Source organism: Barbus barbus, assembly GCF_936440315.1.
Source record: "Barbus barbus genome assembly, chromosome: 47".
Taxonomy (NCBI): Eukaryota; Metazoa; Chordata; class Actinopteri; order Cypriniformes; family Cyprinidae; genus Barbus; species Barbus barbus.
The window spans coordinates 18,631,876-18,656,473 of NC_136725.1; the positions used below are offsets into that span (position 1 = coordinate 18,631,876).

Genomic DNA, 24,598 nt, shown 5'->3' on the forward strand with positions numbered 1-24,598 from the left:
GGAAATCAAGGCTCTGACCAAGACTGTTTTGCTGAAAGTTTACAAAGAAATTACAAAAGAAATGCTTTTTTGGAACCGTACTGAATAAATCCACAAACTTTAAGAAGTAAACAGGGTCAGTTTTGCTTTCATGTCAACTTCATTAATGCCTCTTTTTGCCATTTATTTTCCATTAGCAATTTCCTGCTTATGAATCATGAACCAAGAGGATTTTGTGATCATTGAGTACACTAGAGTGCAGTGCAGCACTCCCATGATAAAAAAAAAGTCTGATTCATAATGAATGGAAGAGCCTAGGGACGGACATTTGAGTCAAACGTGAAAAAAACTTGTTTATCTGTGCTTTGAGGAGAAGGCTTCTGCAAGTTGTTTAAATTATTGCATGATATTCATTAAAAAAATAAAGATTTGCTTTAATCACTTGATGTTTGGTGTTTTTTTTGTTTGTTTTACTGAATGCACAGTACTGTTCAAAAGTTTGGGGTTTGTATGATTTTTAAGAAGTCTCTTATGCTCAGTGTTTTTGATGCAAAGCTGATTTTTCAGCAGCCATAAGCTACTCGTCAATCAGTTTCACATGTTCCTTCAGAAATCATTCAAATATGCTGATTTGCTCCTCAAACATATATCACTGTTGTTCTGCGTAATATTTTTGTGTAAACAGTAATACAGTTGTTTCAGGATTCTATGATGATTAGTTAAAAGATCAGATCTGAAATAAAAAAATAATTATAAATGCCTTTGCTGACACTTTTGATTAATGTAATGCATCCTTGCGGAATAAGTGTGTTAAGTTATTTCTTTCAAATAAATAATCTTACAAACTCCAAACTTTTAAGCAGTAGTGTATTTGAAGTCAGTTCTCAAGTTGACACGACGTCCTAGCAGAACAACCACAGGTGTAGATCACCACATTAACTAAGCTCTTTCTTCTGAAGTAAATGCCGGTTAGATTGATATTCTGTGCTAGCCTATCTAACAAAATGACTCAAATATTTTCAAGTGTACAATACCTTGTGTAAATGCATCAGACATCAGAATGCAAGTCGTCGCCAGAAGGGCTTTTGTCCAAAGCCGCAATTGATCTTAAAACCAACAGCTCTCATGAAGAACCATACAAATAAGACAACATAATGAGAACAGGCACTTTAAATCATCGTGACCGCCACCATCGAGATCACACACCAGCGGGACATTTGAAACAGTATGTATTGCAGCCTCAGGCGAAAGGCTCATAGCCTTTAATGAGTACCGTCACGAGTTCGAGGCGAGCATTCCGACGCTAATAACATCAGGGCTTCGGAAATGTACGTTCCTGGAATGATCTTCCAAAAGGAAGATATGTTAATGGAAAATCTATTTGTTTTGGACCGATATTTTAGCTGCTGGAATTTATGCAAAAAGCACAAGCATCAAATAACATGAAATTACAGGCTCTGGCAAGATTAGAAATTACTTCCTGCAAACACGGCTAATCATAACAGCCCTTCATCTTGAAAAAAAAGAGGCTTAATAATACCTAATTAAATGTTAAAAATATCAATAAAAACTTTCCATTACATAGTATGCTTACAAAACAAGAATGAAGAGATATTTCTAATTATAAATATATTTCCATTTTAATGCACTTATCAAAATAACAGCAGTCAAATGCCAAAAAATAGGTTTTTAATGACCAAAAAAAAATAAATTTATTATTTACAAATAAATGTTCAAACACTCAATTTAATGTCAAAGAACGGAAAACATTTGGGTCCTGTTTGCAGTTTCTTCATGGCCATAATTCTAAATTTGGCATAAGGATTAGGCATAAAATAATGTCATACATGTGAGAGAGTTGTTCGGAGGAAGATAGAAATCCTGTCTTTGTGGAAGTTTGCCAAGTCATTAAGGGGCTTTTTCACCTTATAAATGGTTTTCAAAAGCAAAAATGCAATGAAATGCACATATTTTGAGAAAGTGACATGCAAGGGCACAACGGGAACATCCAACATGTGGAATCAGCAGCCCAAAATTAGTAAGCAACAAGTATTGGATTCCATTCAGCACTAACCAAATAGCACTAGCACTAATTAAATAAAATGCATTCCAACTTAAAACAGAACAAAAATAGACAGAAATAGTTGAGAAATTTAGCAGTTTAAACAAAAATGCTTTTATTAACAATGAACAGAACAATTAAGTCAATCTAACAAAAAAAAAAAAAAACCTGATGGTATAAGGAAATCAGCAGCAATTAATGAATCTAAACACTATGACACTATGCGTCCTTTAGCTCCTTCTGAACCTTTCGATACATTTCAATTTCATCCGGAGAGCGAATGTATGATTCTATTTCACTATCTGATATGTCTTCATCTCCGGTCACTTCCAGCTGCGGAGCATCAACCCTCTGCCGCTTGCGACTCTTCACGCAGGGGGGTAAAAACAAGTGCCTTTTAATCCAGTGGTTTGATGGTAGTTGACAATCCGTGGCTTTTTTATCAGGAGGATTCCCACATTCTGCCTGACCGGGATCCACGAGCTCAGGAGTCTTTGAGGAAGTTGAATCAGAGCGGTTTGAATCTGATGGCTTATTGTCACTTTCTGTCGTTTGTGCAGTTTGGGTCTCATTTTGCAGCTGTTGTTCGTAGCTTCTAACAGCCCTCGTGAGCAATACCTTGCGGTTCTTCAGGATGTCATCCACCAGTTTGACCACGGTGTTGGGCTCTACCTCGCAGCCCCTCAGCCACGGCAGCTCTCGGCCCAGTTTGCACAGCACGTCACGCAGCTCTTTCAGCCGCTTCACAACTGACTCTCTGCTCCTGCGCCACGACTGCTCAGGCGCTTGTCCGATCTTGCAGAACTTATTGAAGGTGTATTTCATGCGGACCTGCAAATGATTATGTATTCTTTAATATAGGCTACATTTCATGTCCATTCATTGCAGGAAAAAAACTGCATATATTTTATGAAACTTCACAAGTGTTCAATTTAAAACATCCTTGCTGAATAAAGTTTTTATTTCTTAAAAAAAAAAAAAAAAAAAAAAACTTCTGCACACTATATGTCAGATTTCAAATGTCTCATAAAATGCTCTGATGATAGCACACGTAAGTCACAGAGATGCACTAGACGTATTGTAGATGTGCAGACAGATGTTTCCCTATTAGATGTCAAATAGATGTTCATAAAAAAGGTGTTTATGATTTGGAATGTAAATAAAACAGACATCTTGCTGTTTGTGCACAGCAGATGCTTTCCAGATGAAGCAATCTTTACCAGACTTGCAGATGTACATGTGCTATCTGGACCACAAATGTCTCACTTTCAGCGTCAATCACTTAATGACATGATTATGAAAATATTCATATTCACTTACCATAGGATTTAGCGACTGCCAGGCCAAATACATTGTAGCAATGAGGAGGGGCAAAGGCTGGCGGCCCGTCACTATCCAGGCATCAGCGGCTAGTTCAATCAAAGCAGATGTCCTGTCCACCAGCCGTTGGGGGGGTTCAGCAAACACCTCTTCCACCTGTTGAGGACCCAGCTTGAAACTACAAATAAAAAATAAAAAAAAAATAAAAATAAAAACACAGAAAGTGAACAATCTGACTTTTACATCAACTAAAACATTGTGCAAGTCATAAAAGCGTTAGACATACTCATAGCAGAAGCTTTCCAGCATGTCCATGATGCCAATAGTGCTGATCTCAATGTTCAGAGCCTTTGTAAACTCCCGATAAACGGCGCCCAATGTCGTATTTTCCACTCCCAACAGGTAACTGATGGTTCCCATGGCAACAGGCCAGTTGCATTGGCGACAGACGGACAGTACGCAACAGCCTCCCAAGATCTCTTTCTTGGTTAAGGTCACGTAGATGAAGTTCGGGTGGTTGTAAGCCTGCCCAAAGACACTCACTACTGCCGACTCCATGTCGCTGGATAATCGGAGGATACGGCATAGTGCACGGACCCGAGAGTAGCCTGGAAAGAGAGAAAAATTCTAATTGATCAGATTTTATACTTATCCTGTCCATACAACCTAGCAAATCATTTAAGGTTTGTATGACTTACCAGTGTTACGATTACATTTTTTGGTCATTGAAAATTTGGTACTTTTGTAAATAAAATATAAAAGTTTTAGGTAAAAAACCTAAAGGAATAGTTAATCCAAAATTGAACATTTTGATCTACTCGACCTCAGGCCATCCAAGATGTAGATGAGTTTGTGTCTTCATCAGAACAGATTTGGAGAAATTTTGCTTTACATCACTTGCTCACCAATGTATCCTCTGCAGTGAATGGGTGCCGTCAGAATATGTTGGTGGACTTGATGTGAGAGGACAACAGAAGATGGACTTTTTCACTGGAGGAAGCATTATTATGGATTATGGACTCGTATTTTGGCCAGAAGCAGCAGTTTGAAGTTAAAACAGTTCAAAGATCTCACAAACACAGCTTTTTGTTTCACAAGATGTTAATTAATGGACTGGAGTGGTGTGGATTATTGTGATGCTTTTATAAGCTGTTTGGACTCACATTCTGACGGCACCCATTCACTGCAGAGCATCCATTGGTGAGCAAGTGATGTAATGCTACATTTGGCCTGAGGTTAAATTAATAACAAATCTTAATTTCTGGGTGAGCTATACCATTAACCACAAAAAAAAAAAAATATATAAATATATATACACACATATGTATGCATGCATGCATGTATATGTGTGTGTGTGTGTGTGTGTATATATATATATATATATATATATATATATATATATATATATATATATATATATATATATATATATATATATATATAAATAATACTAAACTTAAATTACTAAAATTGTAAATGCTGCTAAGTGAAATACTGAAATTACAAAAAATAAAAATCACAACTTACACTAAAATTAAAATCAATCCTAAAAAATATAAAAACAACGGCTAATATTAATAAATACTATAGAATAAAAGTAATACAACAATAACACTATGATGTAGACTAGGATACCAGAAAGTTTTGTTTCCATAAAAATCCACTCGCTGGACCTGACAGCAAGCTCCAAACATTTTAAAAACTATCAACTAGGTTAAATATTAGGACCTGTCGATCTTACCAGCAATTAGATTTCGACACGGTTGCTTGAGCACCTCTGTGGAAGCATGATAAGGCACAACTGGACAAAACAAAAGAAACAGATGTCAAACAAGCAGTTTTCATACAGACTGAATTACGATCAGTTAACAGTGAAGTGTCCTGTGCTGGGTTACCTCTGCCCTGGGTCTCTTCACTCAGTGAGGTGGTCAGATGTCCCTCAGAGACCACTGACCCACAGTCCACACACACCCACTGCCTCTGAGAGTACAGATCATCCTCCACCACATTAGACGAGCCACACTCGGGACAGCTGCTCGGCATACCTGCATGGGAATCAGATCAACTACTGGCCACCATCAAACTAATGCAAACTTTACAGAAAATCTAAAAGCATTAAGCAGGGCTTTATGTGCGACTGTCTACTGATCAGCAAATGACAAACTTTCAATCATATGCACAATCATATGAAAGAGAATCATACTGTTCAGCAAGTGTCAAAACAAACAGACTGTGTATGTTATTGAAATATTTGGGCGTCTTTCTGTCGGCGGTTGATCCTCAAACGGTCGGTAGAATATTACTATGATAGACAATCAAAATGCGTTGTTTCTGTTCCGCACAGACGACTGAAAGCAGCTTCTCTCATCTCTTCTTGCGACAAGTGTACGTTTGTTTTTAACGACGCCGCGCTTCCTAATGACGTTAATGGTCCGGGCGGAAACGAGGCTTTCAGTAATCGTTCCATAATAATACGTTCCTACGTGGGAGAATGAAATTTAAATTGTATATATATATATATATATATATATAATGTATATTAGAGCCTTTTCAAATATGAGACTGGTCTTTAAAACCAGTCAAATATGAGACTGACTGGTCTTAGCTGGACTTCCATTCTGGTCATAGCTAGTTGCAGGCTTGCAGACTTTATATTTATATATATATATATATATTTTTTTTTTTTTTACCACTCCTATAGCTGGTCAGGCTGCTCGCCAAGCAGCTAAAACCCAGTTTCTTCCCGGAGCTTCCCCCTCTTGTGTTTAAATGTGGTAGGCCTATTAGTGGAAACTAACCAACATAAATTAACATAGTTAAAGTTATAACATATTAACATAGTTATAAGAAATTATGTACACTATGATCAATTTGAATGTTTCTAATGTTTTTTGCTCAATCCCAAAGGGTACAGCAACACGTAAACACTGTCAGGAGTCCTGTGTAGACAGCCAACATATTTGTTATGGGCCATTACAGTATCTAGCATTGCCTCAATTGTGTATGTGTGGTTCTTTTTTAATAATAATCATTTAAAGCTTAACTTGTATTCTTAAAAATGCACACAGACACAGTCTTGTGACGCAGCTCTTTACAAAGCCACACCGGTGACATTCTTTATTTCAAAAGCAGAGAATAATAAAGCTGTCAGCTTACATGACAAAAGGTATAAAGTACAAATGATCACATGTTCATTATTTACAGATGAACTGATTCTTTTAAAGTGCTTCATTGAAAAGAAAACAATGTATCAATAGAGACATGTCTACAAAATATCATACAGCTTTCTAATTTATATAAAACACTTTTCAAGAATATATGCAACGCTATTTTGTTTACTTACATTGACCTAAACATTTAATAGATGGTATTTATAATATATAATACTAATCAAAGAATAGTAATTCAAATGGAAAAAGGTGGACAGTAAAAATCTTTGGAGAAAATACTTAACATATGATTTATTTCAACATGTACAAGAACAAATCAGTCACATGGTTAGGTGGATCTGAAGCAAGCCAAGTAACAAATATTCAGCCAGAGACGTCAAGTGTACACCCTGATCTTTGGCTCACTAGTGTCTGCAGTTACAGCTACTGGATTTAGTGAAAACCTCTGATTTACCCACAACCATGTACTGTTGTTCACCCCATATGTGCGATTACAGTGCACATTAAATACAAAACTCTGCTACAAAAGTGCTCAAATGGACTTCTTCATCAAGCTCAAGGACATTAAGATGTTGGGGCTATCCTCCATGACACGGACCAGAAGATTGTCTATGTACTGCTCCAGTTCCCCAATCTTAGCGTCCTTCTGAGAAAGCTGCTGCTTCTGCTTTTCCAACAAGTTAACAAGTTCTTCATGGGTTAGCTGGGAGTACGGCCCTGTCCCTTTAGCTTCTGGGGCCTGAAAGATACAGTTGAACACAAATAGCGAGCTTAAAAGTCTGCTGAGAGAACATCTTAAATAGCCATATCAACGCATGGTAAATGGCTACACAACAGTAGAAGAGAAAAAAAAAAAAAAAACCTCATGCTACCTTCATCTTAACTTGATTGTCATCTGTCATTTTAGCAGATCTGGAAGCGTCTTGGGTCTCTCTGAGGTCTGGCTGTTTGTCAGCGGTGCTCAGGGGTTTCACTGCATGGGCCCTGAAAAGAAAAAGAGAGCTGTTAAGTCTTACAGGCACAGTTTGCAGGGGTGGAATACAAAGCAGTCAATCGCAGAACTCTGCCAGAAGACATTTGTGCATAATTTTGATATAATCCTTTGGGAAGAAGAAAAAAAAAAAAAAAAAAAAAAAAAAAAAAAAAAAAAAGGAGAAAGGGCGACGAATACATCCTGCCCCGAATTTTTGAACTTCAAAGAACATGGAGGAACTGTTAAATGTGAAAACTGATGCCTTTATTTTCAAAGATGAAAGTGTTCATATCTCTGGTTTTCAATTATCGGATAACTGTTTTAGAATTAATGCAAAAATAAAAAGTTCACACTGGGAAATTACACACCCAAACCATATGATCTGAAACTCTGAAAAGACAGTTTAAACCATTGCAAACCATGCTATGTGGAATGTCACATGAAAGTCCCAACAATGACAGTCCAGAGTGTAATAACGTAAACATACCTTGGAGTCAAGCAATAAGTTACATGAACTGGTGATCACAAGTCGTGGCACAGAAACCATTGTAACTTATTTTTGCAGCGTTTACCACCAACCCTAATTAAAAACGCCTACCTAGATAAAGTGTCCAATTTTGCTAAAAACTTCCATGACTATGTTTCCCAAAAGCAAATGATTTTAGCAATCTATTTTAGCCTATAATGCTTTTGAGAAATGGTGTGTTGGGGCAAGTTGAAGCCAAACTCTGCAGGGCAGTGGCCCTCCAGGGGCAGGACTGGACACCACTGAGGTTGTAATACTAGGTGAATACTATGTCATGTCATGAATATTCATGAGTCAAGTTGGTGAGTTAAATAAAAATTTTCCTACTTTTCAGATAATTTTTACATCAATGTCCACTAAAAATGAGTGATTGAAAATGACAATCAACTACTCTGGCACACTTCAGCATTTGTATCAGGAACCTACAGCCAACATCTGCTACTTTGCTACTACTAATACTGTGTGTACTCAACCACGGATGCATACTCGCAGGACTACCTAGTGGACTCTTCCGTCTCAACATTTCACTTTGAGTAAACATTTCCGAAGTAAACTTTGGGCTTCAGCATAGTACTGAAACACTGAGCGACACTTCCATGTACTTATTTAAGCTGTGAACACAGGTCATGGATTTGCCTTTCAGCAGAACTTGTAAAAAGGGAGACGTTTGGAAAACAGTTTCTGCAACAAAGATTATTTACAACCTTTAGAAATTTCAAGAACTACCACAGGATGGCTAACGGGAACCTACCGTAAACACCTGCTACTTCTTCTAAGGGTCTCTAGAAGTTATATGCGTGCCCTCACCTGCAGGGTTTGAAGGCAGGATCACCTGCTCTCTCGCCGTTACTCCCATTTTTCTGCCCAGCGATGGGCTGGACATCAATAGGTGACACTCTGGCTTGTGCGAGAGACCAGGGCTCTAACCCATGACCTGCTTCCGGGCTCAAAGGAGCGAGAGCTTGACTGGAGGTTGAAGATGAGTTTACCAGGGATGGGGTAAAACATGAAGTTGACTTGCTACTATTAACAGTTAATAACTTGTCTTGATCTTGTATGCTGGGTTGACTGGTGGAGATCATTGCAGCTTCTGGTTGCTGTCTGGATGCTGATTTGGCAGGAGGCAACGGGGCCCGACTCTTCTTTTTGGAAACACCACTCTCAAGCAGGACATTTTCGGCATTCTCAGGATCATTCACATTGCAGAGAACCTTTCCAAGGACTGGATCAGACACTGAAGGCATGTCTTCTCCAAGATAGTCTAGTTTAGACTTTTCTGGTAAATCGTCATGTTTACTTTCTTGTGAGAAAAGGTCTTCAGGGTGCTCAGGTTTGGTAGAAGGCTCTTCATCTGCAGCAAGATCATCAAGCTTGTCAGTCGACTCATCTATTTGATCAACGCAAGAGTCTGAGGCAGCACTGGTTTCATGTTCAGTCAAATGGACATTACTACTTGCTTGGTTGCTTGTTTCAGTTTCAGATGCAGATGTCTTGCAAGATTTTGACTGTAATGAAGGCTTTGGAGCTGGACCCTTGTTGTGTTTAGCTGTTTTGACCTCGGTAGATACAAAAGGGTTGGTTTCTTGTCTGTTACTGGGATGACCCTGCATGAGATGCGATAAACTGGTGTTCCCAAAATCGTCTGCATCAGAGGTCCTTGACTCTTCTTGCAATACCGGGCACACTTTGTTAGTCTGGTCTATTTCCTGGAATCTAGTAGTTCTCCATTCACCAGTATGAAGAGGAGTGGTAGTTTGGTCTGCATGTTCATTTTGCACTTCTTGCTTGTTCTTTGGTGGTAAAGGGGCAGGACGTTTGTCCCTTCGTAAACTGCGGGAATCAGAGTCTCTATCCTCAGATGCTCTAGATGGAAAATCTTGTGTGGTTTCAGGAATTGCTGGTGCTTTTGGAGGGACATATGGTTTTCCCATCTGCGTCTTGTTCTGGGGAGGCATTGGGGCACGTCGTTTCTTCTCTGACCTTTCTGCAGTGTCTCCGAGATAGACCACTTTCTCAGTGTTTCCACCATGAACATCAGAGTCATCTAAGAACGGGTTGGTGTTTGGCACAGATGCTTGTGAAAAGAAGATTCCAGAAACAGAAGAACTGAAGAAGCAGGATAATGAAAGGGAACATTAAACTCGATCAAACAAATCTGCTAAATACCGAAATACATTTGCAAGCAAGTTAAATCCACTTTTCTCTGGTCAACAACCATGAAAACCACTGAAAGGGCACTTTTAAGTCTTTAAAACTGGCCTTGTTTACTTTCATGTTATTGAACAAATGTTATCAATATCCATAAACTTTTTAATTTTTAACTTTTTAGTTAATGTCAAAATTACAATTCTGTCACCATTTACTAATTCTCATGTCATTCCAAAGTTTTCTGGAATACGTTTATGGACATTTATTACATTTGAGCACTAAAGATTTCGGAGAGAAACTTCCTTACTTTAACTGCAGCCTTGAAGAGATAGCTGGTTTAGATTTAAAGAGCCACCCCTCAAATCATGCTATTTGCTCTGCACATTCCAGAACTGTTTCATGAAGCCCTCAAGTGCATGAGTGAGAGAAAAGGAACTGCCCGATCAGCTGTTTTACAGGGAAACAGATTTCTCCAGCTTCCCCTGGGTTAGGCCTCAATCAAGTACCACACGAGAGCTAACACAATGAGGGTTAGAGACCTTAAAAATAACTGTCAGCATTAATGAATCTCAGCAGAAATAAACAGATAAGACCATGGTGAGAAAGACTCTTTATTCAGGTTTGGGCATTTCATTTGGTTAAAGGTTACTCATTTTATTTGGGAAGATAATCATCTTCAGAAAATATGAGAAAAACAAAAAGTTAAATGTGGAGTATCCTTACTTTGAGTCCTTGAAATAGTTTCAAAAGAACTGCATTGCATGCCAGATGTTTTTTTGGACTTGTACAAACACGCACTCATACCAACACACAAACACACACACAGACTACTGCATATTTAGTAATAGTGCCATATGCTCTTACATGACGGAGTTAATCACGATAGCGTGGTGTTATGGGCCCTACCACACTGAAATAGAGTTAGTCTAAGCATACTACAGAAACACTGAGAGACACTTCCATGCCTTTAATATTCAAGCTGTGATCATGGGTCATGGATTTGCCTTCCAGCAGAATTGGTAAAAAAAGCAGACGTTTGGAGAATGATTTAAAACAGCTCTGTGAAATGATAAAAGTATGAGTTCTGAAGAACGTTGAGAGATCTTAGAGTTGCAGAGACTTGTTAGAGTCAGTCATATGTCTGTCAAAACACAAACTTCATCAAAAAGGAGGGCTTCCTTTTGGTTCTGATTAGTAAACAGAAGCTAAATGCATTGAACTGACTGAACACAATTGTTTGTTTACATTATAAATAGAACTCTTCATTAAAAGTGGCCCCACCCACAGTGACATTCCATTGGTCGAAAAATGTGCCCCTCATAGATGTATATTAAACAAAGATATTCTGAGTGGCTGATTTTAACACCTCACGCAGCATTTTGCTTTCACTGAGAACAGATCAATTATTAAGCTGCCATGTTGTGTTTTTGGGCCTAATTCATCTTAACGAATACAGATTTTTATTCTTAGGCAATAGCTGGTTTCACCAACAATTTACATAAAAAGTTTGTTTATGTTTCATGAATAAGGCTAAAGGGATGTAATTTAAAAACACAAACTTCCGTGCTTTCATGTAAGACACTGACCTTGGCTTGACTGCAGAGACTTTGTTGGACCGACTGAGGGCTTCAGGTTGAGAAATGTTGGGTTGCTCGAAGGGATTGGTGAAGCTCTCGTCGAATAAGAGAGGGTCTTCAAAGGGATTGGTGGATAGGATGTGGTCCGAGTTAATCTCGTCAGATGCTTTTTTACTCTTATTCAGACGAGCACTCCTGGGTTTCGCCTCGGGCCGCTGTTCTTTTTCTTTCTTCTGTCTCTCCATTTCTTCGTTCTCTTGCCTGATTCTCTCCTGGTCTGCTTTCTCTTTCAGCTTCCTCTTCTCTTCCTCTTCCTCAGCCTTTCTTCGTGCCTGCTCCGCTCTCATCCCTTCTTCTATTCTCTTGTTCGCAAGCTCCAACTTCTCTTTTTCCTGTCGCACCCTTTCTTGCTCTTTTCTTTCCATCTCCTCAGACAGTTGTCGCTCTTCTTCCCCTTTCCTTTTCCTCTTCTCCTCTGCTTCCATCTTTTCTTTTTCCTTCAGTAGTCTTTCCTCTTCTTCAGCACGTCTTCTGTCCATCTCCAACTTTCTTGTCTCCTCTTCTTTCTGCAGCTTTTCATTCTCAAGTCTCGTTCTCTCCTCTTCCTCAATTCTCCTCCATTTATCATCTTCCTTCCTAGCCTTTTCCTCTTCCTCCATTCTCTGCCTTTTCTCCTCTTTGATTCTCTCCTCCTCAGCTTTCCTTCTTTCCTCTTCCTGTCTAACTCGTTCCTGTTCCTTCTTTATTCTAATCATTTCCTCCTGCTCAATCCTTTTTCTTTCCCTTTCCTCTTCCTCAATTCTTCTTCCTTCTTCCTGTTTCTGTAGCTTCCTCTTCTCTTCCTCTATCTCCATCCGCTTCCTCTCCTCTTCTATCTCCATCCTCTTTCTTTCCTCCTCTCTCTCTCTCAGTTTCCTCTCCTCTTCCCTCTCTATCCTCTTTCTTTCCTCCTCCCTCTCAAGCAGTTTCCTCTCCTCTTCTCTCTCTATCCTTTTTCTTTCCTCCTCTCTTTCAATCCGTTTTTGTTCTTCCTTCTCTATCCTCTTTCTTTCTTCCTCTCTCTCAATCCTTTTCCTCTCCTCTTCCAGTCTCTCTAGCTTTCTCTTCTCTTCCTCTCTTTCTAACCGTTTCCTCTCCTCTCCCTCTTCTCTCTCAATCCGTTTCCTCTCCTCCTCTTCAGCATGTCTTCTTTCCTCCTCTAGTCTTTTCCTGAATTCCTCTTCCTGTTCCTCTTGTCTTCTGCGCATCTCTTGCGCTGCATTCTCTTGAGTTTGGTCCAAGGAGTCCACTGAGGTGCTGGAGGTTTTCCTGTCATGACCTCTGCGCAGGTCCTCCATGGATCCATGGCCAGAACTGTTCAGGCTGAAGGTGGAACCGGCCCTGGATCCTCTGGCCTCTGGCTCTTCTGTGTAGACGTGACTGCCGTTGACGCACACGTTGCTCTGCGCCATGCCTAGTCCAAGAGACCCAGCACCCTGGGAAACCTTGCTGTCAGAGCTTCCGGTCCGCTTGTGCTTCAGAAATTTGAATTTCTTTTTGCCTTTGAAGATAAAAAAAAAAAAGAAAAAGAGGAAAAATCACAATAATACTACACTATTGAAATTTTGCACCAATTTATCCATTTTGGCAGACCCTAACTTCTGCCAATTATGTTTTTGATTTATGTTTTAACTATGTAGGGGTGGACAATATTATCTGTATATATATTATACTGGAAATTTGAGTAACTTAAAATACGTGTTATTTTAGTATCATTGAGATATGAGTTTTTTTTATTTTATTTTAAATGAAAATTTTTAGTAATTTTGTAATGTAGTAACTGTTTTGTTAAACAATTCTGTTATTTTTCTTAGTTTTTCTTTTAAGTATGTCTATATAGTTTTTATTTATTTTTATTTCAGTTTAGTTATTTCAGTCATAATGTTAAGCTAACTGAAAATTTGAAATATTGCCTTAATATTGTGTATACAATATTGTGTATGCAAACTAGCATACACACATACTTTATATTTTATTTCAGTTAAAGTTTATTTTATTTCAAATAACAATTCTTTATGGTTTTACTTTACTATAACAACCCTACTTAAAATGAATCTTTAAAAACTATAACAAAAATTATAGTAATTGTAATTATATTTTTTAATAATAATCAAATTAAAACAGTAAAAGTTTGCACATGGCATTATGATTTCACGATTTCATAGTTCATAATTTCCCTGGTAATCAAACCTAAGACTTTGGTGTTGCTAACACCATACTGTATTGTTTGACCTGCAGGAGCAATATGGTAGCAGACATATTCCTAATACTGAAAATATTACAGCAACAAATAGTATCGTGGGTACCTTCAGGAGACTCTATATTTAGGCCAGACGATCTGCTCAGACTGATGGCTGAGTCTTTTTCAGGCAGGGTGGCGAGTGTGGACATGGACTGGGAAATGTTACGATGTAAACCAGGCTTGGGTGCGAATAGGGACTTGAGTTTATTCTTCTTTTTGGCTCCAGGTGTGGCGTCAGGTGGTTCTTCTCCCTCGCTGTCAGTCAGTACCTGGCCGACTGAAGGCACAATGGCAGAAGCAGAATCCGACTTCCCATCTTTCTTTTTCCCTTTCAGCTTATCCTTGATCTTGCCAAGCCGTGAGCGAGACTTGTCCTGCCCAGAGAGGTCGTACATGCTGGCCGTCATGTTGTTCTTCATGAACTGAATGTCTAGGAGCACCTCACCCCTGTCTTTATCAGCCTTCCCCGTCTTGCCCATCAATTTGAACCATCTGTATGAAAACAAATAGCACAGGATGTTTAGTTTCAAGAATTTTTCATTTCCCAAAGCACCTCCCTATATCAAAGAAAGCTAGAAGACATGAGATGTAAGATATGAAATTATGTTGTGCCACATACTGTAGCTACACTTTACAAAATTGCTCAGAACTGCCATAATGACAAGATTGTTGTGCACAGAAAGCTATGGGATCCCAAAGTCCGAGTAAATAGTTTAATGTGATTGTTGACATTCCTCAGCGGCTATAAACCAGAACAGCACATTAAGGTTCAATGACTGAGACACTGTGTTCTCAAGGACTAGTGAAGAATACAGACTGCAGGGTCTAATACAAACACCTACGTTGTAGAAAGTCTCAAAATAATGTGTTTTTAGAAATTAAAAACCCTAATTTTCCCTTCAGACATCAATAAAATAGGTTAATCAATCTAAAAGTCCAAAATACAAGTTAAAGCCTAGAGCATGCTGTTTCTTCGCTACAAAGAGATGTATCATGTTGTTTTCCAGGCTAAATGTTGTAGGAAATGAATGTCTAGACTGGTGAGCTAACATGCCTGTAAGGAACAACAAACTTAGATCCATGAAAAACAGAGAGGAATAAGATGAGGACACAAGGGTGCGGTAACTGAACGCAGGACTCATTTCATGGAAGCTTATGTTTGCAGTAGCGTATGGCTGTGAGAATGGAGTGGGTGGCTTAGAAAAGCAATTTTGAGTCAATACTCACACTCAGGGTTGAAAACACACATTGGCAGATTAGGGTCAGGAAAAAAATGGAAATTCACTAAAACCTTATAATAGTCAACAGGGAAATGGTGAAGCTTGACATCTCCCAACTTCTCAATACAGTAACCATTAACCATCTTGTTTCTCAACCAGCCTCTTCAACAGCAGCTGCTACTTTAGTGTTTATGACAACAGTAAGTGCACTGGACACAGTGAGTAATGCAATTCTAACGCTACGGAGAAAATAACATGATGGGTGTGTGTTTAAATGACTTTGTGGCTATCTGCTAAATAATACTGCGATGAGTCTGAAGCTAAATATAGCAACGCACTCTGGGATTATTAGCGAATGATCACTGCCGCCTGCCTATGCCTCAATAACATTTAGCACCATTACGCAGAACATATTTACGTCAGAGAATAACAAACTAGCTAGCTGGGATAAAAAGTACAATTAAAAGCAACTCCTTTCTATCTGTAATGTTTATTTATTTTCTCTGAAATGGCTTAAAAAGCTGTTTTTTCCCAGAGATCATAATCATAATATAGACCGTTAATGTTGCCAAGCAGAAGTGAAACAAGAATAAAAAAAGACCTACAGTAGTACATCCAAAAAGTCTTGTTTTGCACACGGCTTTGCATTAAATGAACATAAAAACTAGTGGCTAATGGTTTATATGCACCAACATAAACAATATTCACCAATATATTAACTAGATGATTTTAAATCATGTAAAATTTCATATTACCAACAATATAATACTGAATACTCTATAAAAATGTTAATCACCAGGCTTTTAGTGTCGCTTGACCACATTTCTGAATCACAGCACGGTTTTTAACAATTACATGCAAACAATCTCCAATTTGACATGGTAAAGTTTTTAGATTTTACTAATCATTAAACTACAAGTATGAAAAACTGCAATCAGGGTGTAAAACCGGAATTTCAGGGCGTAAAATAGAAGTGGTTAAAGGGCTGGTAACCAGAAAGTTGCTGAATCAAATCCTGGAAGGAGTGAACCATAAGCGATCACAATTATGGCCTTAAACAAAAGCTGTTAAACCACATTTCAGCAATGCTAATTACACAATGACAAGAGAAATGGCTTTGCACATATGGGAGGTGCTCATTTGACACGACATGTTCGGACGACACCTCGCAGCCATAGAAATGCAGCGATGCAAGCACAAGAAGCTTCTGTAGTGATGTCACTCAAATGTTGCATTACACTTCACACATCACAGGAGGGAAGTTGCAAAAGGGTGTTGCCTGCTTTGAGATCAGCTCAGACCTTTTAGACAAGCTTGAAAACCTATTATGCACAAAATATTAACCTAATATAAAAATCAGCAAATTTTTTAAAATTAAAAGTCTGCATCCCACCATAAAATGATGATTTTTGGTCTATAATACAACTTGACCTTCGATTACATAAAATCGTGCAAGCATTCATCATTTTAACAATATACGGAACTGATATTTACATTTGATGTTACAGCATGATGAAATTCACTTAAAATTGAGATATACTGTGATATAATGTTTCAGTCAATTTTCATTTTAATTTTAGTACATTTTTGTGTTTTGTCTTTTTTTTTTTTTAATCTCTATATAGTTTTTTATATGTAAACTAAACAAACATGCTAAATGCTGCCCTGGCAATTAGTTGAAATAAAACAAGTTTAAGTTTTTAAATGTTCATTTATTTCAGTTAAAAGGATACTCCACCCCAAAATGAAAATTGTCAATCACTTACCCCCCATGCCATTCCAAACCTGTAAAAGCTTTGTTCGTCTTTGGAACACAATGTAAGATATTTTGGATGAAAACCGGGAGGCTCCCACTGACTGCCAAACAATTTTCACTGTCAAGGCCCAGAAAAGTATGAAAGACATCGTCAGAATAGGCAATCTGCCATCAGTGGTTCAACCGTAACGTTATGAAGCTACGAAAATACTTTTAGTACGCAAAAAATAAGTATCTGCTGGATGCAAAATGCGTACGTTGTTCTGTGTCAGCCGCACTGCAATGATTCGCTGTTTTCGTTTAAATCAAAGCGTAAACAAACGTAGAAGACGTATTCGTGTGGTGCGGCTGACACAGAACAGCGTATGCAGTTTGCGTTCAGGGGATACTCTACAAGAGGAGACGAATTGTTGAATAAAGTTGTTATTTTTGCGTACTAAAAGTATTTTCGTAGCTTCATAACGTTACGGTTGAACCACTGATGTCTTTCATACTTTTCTGGGCCTTGACAGTGAAAATTGTTTAGCAGTCAATGGGACAGTCACAAGAAATGTCTTTCCAAAATATCTTAGGGTGCTTTCACACCTGGCCCGTTGTTTCGGAACCTGGCGCGTTTCCCCCCCTTAGCTCGGTTCGTTTGGGCATATGTGAACACCGCAATCGTGCTCGGATCTGCACCAAAACAATCAGTCCGAGATTGCCTGAACAAGGTGGTCTCGGCTCGATTGAAAAACTCTGGAGGGGTTCGGTTGTAGTGAGAAAGCAATCCGATCCAACGGACCAACAAACCAGACTATGTCACAGTGTATAATGGGTAATTACGTAAGCTCCATGAAAAGCAGTAGACGATGTCTGTGGGCGAGCACGTCTTCGCCATTCAAAATCAAAGCGCGCCTTTTCATTTTATAATGCCATCTTATTGCTCTTTGTAGTAGGAGCATTTTAACAATGTTTTCCCGACGAATCCTGGACTCCTGCTCAAACTGATAAATTTATATAATGACAGCTACAAAAAACCCAACAATAAGCCCTCGAAGCTGTTGTAGTTCCATCCTGACGGATGACAGCTATGAGCGGAATTCCTGAAAATAAACCGTGGAACTTTGACATATGAGAGGACAGTTTACTCGCACGTGACTTGTAATAACAATTTTGGTCCGTTTAGAGACTTTGCCGGGTGAAAGTGAACCCACAAATAATAAAAAGCATTATTTGAATCCCTGTTTCGGAACAAAGCAATCGATCTACAGGTGTGAAAGCATCCTTAAATTGTGTTCCGAAGACGAATGAAGCTTTTACGGGTTTGGAATGACATGGGGGTAAGTGATTAATGACACTTTTAATTTTGGGGTGGAGTAACCTTTTAATGTTTATGAAAATGAAAATGTTTTTTCATGGTTTTGTGACATGATGTTGACTGTTCCTACATCAAGGACAGAATATAATTGATTGTTTATATGGCTGAGTTCAAACTTTCTGCTTAAACTCCTCCATTCATTGACCATTTGTTGAAGGAGGGAAAAATGCCTTTCAGGCCCTATTTTGGTAAGTGTTGGGTAAGATAATAAAACACTTTAATAAGCAAAGTTCTTGACAAACTCATCTGTCTCGCCCTGAAAGATCTTCAATAACAGCTGTGCCCTGACAGGAAAGTAAGGCAGCATCAGATGAATCAGCACTGGATGTTTCATTGTTTCAGCATGTCTCTCAGCAGCTTGACTTCCTGCATGTGCCAGCGCACTGATAAGAGCGTAATGTGACAGGAATGTTTTATCACACGCAGCAGCGCAGGAACCTTGCCTAAGCACAACTATATAGGGTTTCACTTTACTTGTAAAATATTCAATTAAATATGCATGAAGCTCAGATAATTGGATGGGTGACATAACATGAGTTTTTGTTGATACTTCCAACTGGCAAAATATTTGTTTTGATAATATGATGGATTCGATATCCAAGTTTTCATAATCTTGACTTATTTCTGCTGAGGTAAAAGACATTGAATTTAACACTATTGCTCCTTGTAATATTACAGGTTTTGTATTAAGAAAAGCATCTGCAAACAACAACTAAACTTGTTAGGTGACAGTCGGAGCAGACAGGTGACGTGCTCCCATTCTGCCTCGAATCAGGAAAGAGTTACCGTGTATAAAGTGTCAGCGCATGAGGTCACGCCAAAAGAAATGGCTGATGCCTTCTGTATTAGCATGAGGCATTTAGCATATTTTAAGCATATCCTCTATATGTGTGACTGAGAGAAAACCAAGTGTTTTCTTTACTTTGAAGTCTGAAGCAGTTGACAAGCCTTGACTTTATGCCACGCTAACAGAAAACGAGTTATCAGGCAGCGCATGTGACGCATGTCAAAGCCTGAGAAAGAATTGGGGCACAAACAGAACAATCAGACGCCAGAAAAAGGGATGTTAGATATTTAACCTTCTCTAAAATACTAATTCGTTTAAATGGCTGCACAGTATAACAGAGGAAATTTGAGTGTGCAAACAAATGTGCACAAAGGGGTGTGAATTACATGACAAAATTAAATTTTCAGATTCTGAGGGTTGTTAAAATGCAGAAACTATACTGTTCAAAAGTTTGAGATCTTTAAGAATTTTTATGTCTTTGAAAGGAGTCTCATGTTCAACAAGGCTGCATTTATTTGATCAAAAATACAGTAAAAACAGCAATATTTTGAAACGCTAATACAAGTTTTCTATTTAAATATATTTTAAAATGTAATTTATATCCTGTGATGGAAAAATTTCTTCAGAAATCATTCTAATACGCTGATTTACTGCTCAAGAAACATTTATTATTATTACCAATGTTGAAAACTGTTGTGCGTAGCAATATTTACATTACATTTTTTTTTCAGGATCCTTTTATGAATAGAGAAAGAACAGTATTTTTTTAAATAGATTTTTTTTATGTCTTAACAGTCATTTTTTATTAATTTAATGCATTTTCGCGTAATAAAAGTATGAATTTCTTTCAAAAATAAATCATTCTCACTGTGACCCTGAACTTTTGAACAGCAAGTAACAGTGTAACACTAAGTATTACTAATTACAAGTTTATAAGTAATACTCTTACTTTTTAAATAATGATTTTAATAGGTTATGATAAAAGAAAAACCAGGAAACAGTTCTGCGAACAGCTGATTAGAAAATACTGATATGAAGATCAGTGAAATTGACAACAATGAGAAGAATAGGAAGTCATTAAAGTCTTCTGATTTATGTAGGCAGAAACAATGAATCAACTCCATGGAAATTAAAAAACAATATTCTGGGCAACGGAAGCTGTGCTTAATCGATGTTTCCACAATAAAATAAAATAATTTCTTAAAAATCCGGAACAAAAAAAACACTGAACCTGGAATATTCAAATGATCAAGCTGATTGTAACATAAAAAGACTGACATCAAAATAAAGCGATGTTTTCCAGCGATAACACCCTGTTGATGTCAACCACAAGACTGTCAATCTTATACACACACCCTGCGAGATCAAACTTTAAAATCACCATCAGAACTGCAGATCGGTTTACAAGAAACGCAGAGGTCCAGTTTCATGAGAGTCGGCTTACTTCGAGAGACCGGAGTGAGTTTCCGGTTCCTCTGACCTGGGGAACAGCAGTCCACACGGGTATACGACAAGATATGACTTACTTAGCATAACAAGCTCCAACACTTGACAACAGAAAATGTCAGTCAGACCCCCAAAAAAAGCTAGGCCACTAGAGCTCGTTAATTAGAAACCAGCTTTCATTCTGACTCAAACGTCAGCTGAATTTATGGAGCAAAACAATAATTCGGCAGAAGGCCAGATGAGCGCTGGCTGCCTTTGTGCATGAGATTGAATTAGGTCTTGTAATGAAAATGACCAGGCAGGTTCTAATCAAAGGCTTTGAGCATTTACAAGAAAACAATGGAAGTCATTCAGAGAACAGGTGAAGAAACACAAGCTCTTTAAACCAAGCTCTTCAAATCCAAGGTCAGAATGCTGTGATGGATTTGTGTGCTGCTCTGTAAATGTCAGTCCGAAACTTTGCTTGCCGTGACTGATGTTACAATGATGTCTAGAGCTAAACTAATTTATTCATGAAGTCTGTGCATAATGTACGCCGAGCGGCCCTGGATTACAGAGAGATGGAATAACCACCAGATCCAGTCCAGGATTTGCACTGACCTTTAACAAACATTCCAAAGGAATGCTAATGGAATTTCATTAAATTATGATGGAGGAAAAAGGAATTGTCTCCACTTTCCATTAGTTTCCATTCAGGAATGATTCTGATCCTTAAGAAACGGTCTTCAGTAAACATAAAACGACTGGATTCTGAGTCATTTGTGGAGGTCTGTGCAGTGGCGGAGCTAGACTTTTAAAACAGGGGTGGCAAAGGGGTGGCAAGGTATTATTTTGGGGGGTCAATATACAAAGTGTTCAATTACACTAAAAATAAATTATTTTCCACAAAATGTATACAGATTAATTAAAGTTGTTTATTTTCCAAAATTTCTTTCTTCTGCTGAACAGAAAGGAAGATATTTAGAAGAATGTCAGTAATCAGACAGTTTTAGATACCATTGACTTTATACTATGGAAGTCAATGGTATCTAAAACTGTCTGATTACTGACATTCTTCTAAATATCTTCCTTTCTGTTCAGCAGAAGAAAGAAATTCATACAGGTTTGAAACAACATGAGGCTGAGTATATGATGACAGAATTTTCATTTTTTGGTAGAGTATCCCTTTAATGTTTTTTGTACATGGCTACTGTACCTACCACTTGGTCCTTTTGGTGCACATGTGATGCTTGAGCTGGGTATGAGGAGTTCAGTGCATTGTTCTTCTTTTTCTATTAGGACTGGCTCACTGTCTTCCTCATCACTGGTAGAAATAACCGTCTCACTCTGGTCTTCTTCTGAATTTGAATTCATTATAAAATTATCATTGGATATTATACCATAATACTTTGCACAAAAATCATCACACAATCTGAATTTAAAACACAATTTACTGCCTCTGCTCACTGCTCTGACCTGCTGGTGATACACTGGGTTCTTGTGTGTCATCATCTTTCTCTTCTTGACTTCCCTGTCCACCACCTACATATGGTTCACTACAACAGCTGACACTGGGATCTGTTTGGCCCTGATCTGCACCTGAGTTTTGCTTCTTTAGAAAGAAGTTGGTGGTATCGCTTTTTCTCTTCATTCTGCTGTGCTGTCCCTATTCAAAGGAAAGCTTGGTTACACACCTCATGAAGAAACCAAAATTTGGAACAATTTGCTTGTTATTTACCATGAGTACACCATTACTACAAATACTAAAGTAATACATTACGACAAAATGTGAGTATATTGAGGTCTAGCCTATTTGACAACACAAGGAAAATTGCTTAAAGACGTCTAGACATGTTATGTTAAGTGCTAATAAATTGTATGTCTACACAAAGTTACTTCAGTACATCTCTACAGTCACATCTATTCAGGGATGCAAACACATGTATGGTCAAAAAAAGAGAGAGGTTATTGAAGCCCTCGCCCCGCGGCAAATATCCAGATACTTACATAATTGTGATGAATTTAATCCTTTGTAAGTTATCATTTTGCATTGTAAGATTACAGTTAACACCTTTAAATATTACATAAATGTATTATGTATTTTTATTAAACTTAGTGAGTGTATAAATGAGCAGCAAAAAGTAATTCGAAAAAGTAAGCGATTGAGTGAGTGAGGGAGGGAGAGTGCGTTCGCGAGCGAGTGTGTGTGTGTGACTGTGTGTGTGTGCGCGCGAGAGTGAGTGAGTGTGTGTGTGTGTGTGTGTGAGAGAGAGAGTGCGTGTATGTGAGACAGTGTATGTGTGTAGGCTATATGAGTGAGCTTGTGTATGTGCGAGTGAATGAGTGTGTGAGACAGCTCGCGATGACTGGTCGGAAAACAACGTGTAGTCTGACATGTTTCTTGTCCACGACGTGACAAAATTGTTAGGAGTCAAAATCGTGTAATCTGACACAGTGACTATCGTAACAGACAAAAAAAATCGATTCGAATCGTAAATCGAGTTTTTTATTATTTTTTTTATTATTTATTTTAGGGGAAAAATCGCCCAGCTCTAATTAATGCTAAGCACTACAGTGCAATGTCTCCCTTACTTCCCGTTAAAACAGTACTTCGTTTAATTTAATACCAATAAAAGCCGTACATGCCAGCAAAACGCTCTTCATCGGTCCCGTATGTGCTGCCGCGATGTTTTGGAGCACGAAAGAGCTGCGTGTCAGCTTAACCAATGAAAAGTGTAGCAGGAACAGCACGCTGCACGCTTGTGCGTGCTGTGTAAGGATGCATTCACGTCCGCTGGGAGATTTGAGAAAAGTTCGTTAAAATGAAACAGTGTAATGTTTTCAGCGGGGTGGCAACAGGGGTGGCAAGGACTTCGTCTGGGGTGGCAATTGCCACCCCAACTAGCCCTCTGGCTCCGCCACTGGGTCTGTGACGTCTCTGGTTGAGCGAAAGAAATCCCTCCCTGTTCCTTTTGGTCTACCATGACCAAGTCCGAGAACATTCAAAGCTCAGCTCATAATTTCCACATAAGGAAGCTTTGATGCCATCTTTCAGCACAGAAGTATCCTTGTTGAAGTGTCCAAACACTAATAAGAAGCTGACCAAAGTCAGATGCACTTGAGAAAGGCCTTCTTGCTTTGCCAAATATATTAAAACATAAGGCAAATTTTATATAATTTTGGCAATATGAGGACCAGAACTTAGTGTTGTATATATATATATATATATATATATATATATATATATATATATATAAAATAGGCTATAATGTTGACTCACTCAGTTTTGTTACGGGATGTATTGTCTTGGAGTTCCAGGAGGTTGATGGTCGCCTGTCCGAGCATTTTATCAGGTCCCATCAGAGCCCGGTGCATCACACACACCTGTAGGGAGCAGCGCTCCTCGTTACTGCGGTGAAAGAGCGGCAGGTCGAACGCGGCCTCCTCTTTCCACACCGGCGCGACGCTTTTCTCCGCCACCGAGGTGGAGAACTTTTCCTTGGCCACCTGCATGATAGCGTACGCGTCGTTGGTGCCATTCTTCCCCTTGCTCCGCAAACCCCTCGCCTCGAGCACCGTTACCTGGACGCTGGTGGGAAACCACTGCTGGCTTTGCTCTGCCAGAGACATTTCTGTAAAACCCCAACTCGTTTCAGTTAGGACAGAAAAGTCAGCAGGACGCGCGACTGTCCTGCCCTGTGAGAAGTTTCAATGTGTTAAAGGTCCGTTAATGTTTCGCTGGAAAAGTTTCATCTAATCCAGTGAAGCAACAAGTGAGCGTCACTCTAAAGCCACGCCCACACCCCTGAGCCACGGCGTGTGGGCGTGGCCTGGCGTGACGCAACGTAGAGATGAAGATTAACGCAGTGCCTGGAAACAACCTTTGCATAACAAATGCTGTAAAAATTCTGATATATATTTACTTATAGGCCAAAATTACACCCTAACTAATGCTGCTGACTATAATATCTTATGAGCATAAGTAAAGAAATACATATACAATACCGCACAGATTAC

General features: G+C 38.6%; 2 protein-coding genes and 1 long non-coding RNA gene across 6 annotated transcripts in view; 1 reads left to right on the plus strand and 2 right to left on the minus strand.

Annotated features, from left to right (window-relative positions):
* Positions 1-1,596: 1,596 nt before the first annotated feature.
* Positions 1,597-5,784, minus strand: LOC306865396 (transcription factor IIIB 50 kDa subunit-like). Of its 3 annotated transcripts, none has more exons than XM_079409970.1 (6): positions 5,565-5,784; positions 5,257-5,406; positions 5,103-5,162; positions 3,648-3,969; positions 3,362-3,539; positions 1,597-2,872 (listed from the first exon to the last, which is right to left on the minus strand). In XM_079409970.1, exons 2-6 carry the CDS (start codon positions 5,402-5,404, stop codon positions 2,261-2,263), a joined length of 1,320 nt encoding a protein of 439 aa, XP_079266096.1. In that variant the 5' UTR covers positions 5,405-5,406; positions 5,565-5,784; the 3' UTR covers positions 1,597-2,260. The 3 variants fall into 3 exon arrangements, with proteins under 3 accessions (XP_079266096.1, XP_079266095.1, XP_079266097.1); XM_079409971.1 differs by having other exon boundaries at positions 1,604-2,872; positions 5,593-5,778; XM_079409969.1 differs by having other exon boundaries at positions 1,599-2,872; positions 5,257-5,784.
* Positions 5,785-6,049: 265 nt separating this feature from the next.
* Positions 6,050-24,388, minus strand: LOC306866148 (uncharacterized protein). 2 transcript variants are annotated; one of them, XM_079411202.1, is made up of 6 exons: positions 23,862-24,388; positions 14,101-14,528; positions 11,765-13,295; positions 8,838-10,136; positions 7,404-7,515; positions 6,050-7,270 (listed from the first exon to the last, which is right to left on the minus strand). In XM_079411202.1, the coding sequence occupies exons 1-6, from the start codon at positions 24,209-24,211 to the stop codon at positions 7,064-7,066; spliced, it is 3,927 nt and encodes a 1,308-aa protein (XP_079267328.1). In that variant the 5' UTR covers positions 24,212-24,388; the 3' UTR covers positions 6,050-7,063. The 2 variants fall into 2 exon arrangements, with proteins under 2 accessions (XP_079267328.1, XP_079267329.1); XM_079411203.1 differs by lacking the exon at positions 8,838-10,136.
* LOC306866153 overlaps positions 18,228-24,598 on the plus strand; it is a 527,798-nt gene continuing 521,427 nt past the window's right edge. Inside the window, exon 1 of the long non-coding RNA XR_013783926.1 lies at positions 18,228-18,262. This is a non-coding gene — a long non-coding RNA (uncharacterized lncRNA). The remainder of the gene's footprint in view (positions 18,263-24,598) is intronic.

Excerpts from the sequence above, each read along its gene's own strand:
- LOC306866148 (XM_079411202.1), bottom strand. The coding sequence starts at position 24,211 with ATGTCTCTGGCAGAGCAAAGCCAGCAGTGGTTTCCCACCAGCGTCCAG. Across the intron at positions 13,296-14,100 it reads AAATATAGAGTCTCCTGAAG|GCAAAAAGAAATTCAAATTT; the intron begins GTACCCACGATA and ends TTATCTTCAAAG. Across the intron at positions 7,516-8,837 it reads CCTGCCTTCAAACCCTGCAG|GGCCCATGCAGTGAAACCCC; the intron begins GTGAGGGCACGC and ends TTTTCTTTTCAG.
- LOC306865396 (XM_079409970.1), bottom strand. The coding sequence starts at position 5,404 with ATGCCGAGCAGCTGTCCCGAGTGTGGCTCGTCTAATGTGGTGGAGGAT. Across the intron at positions 3,970-5,102 it reads GTGTCGAAATCTAATTGCTG|GCTACTCTCGGGTCCGTGCA; the intron begins GTAAGATCGACA and ends CTCTCTTTCCAG. Across the intron at positions 2,873-3,361 it reads GGCAGTCGCTAAATCCTATG|GTCCGCATGAAATACACCTT; the intron begins GTAAGTGAATAT and ends AATCATTTGCAG.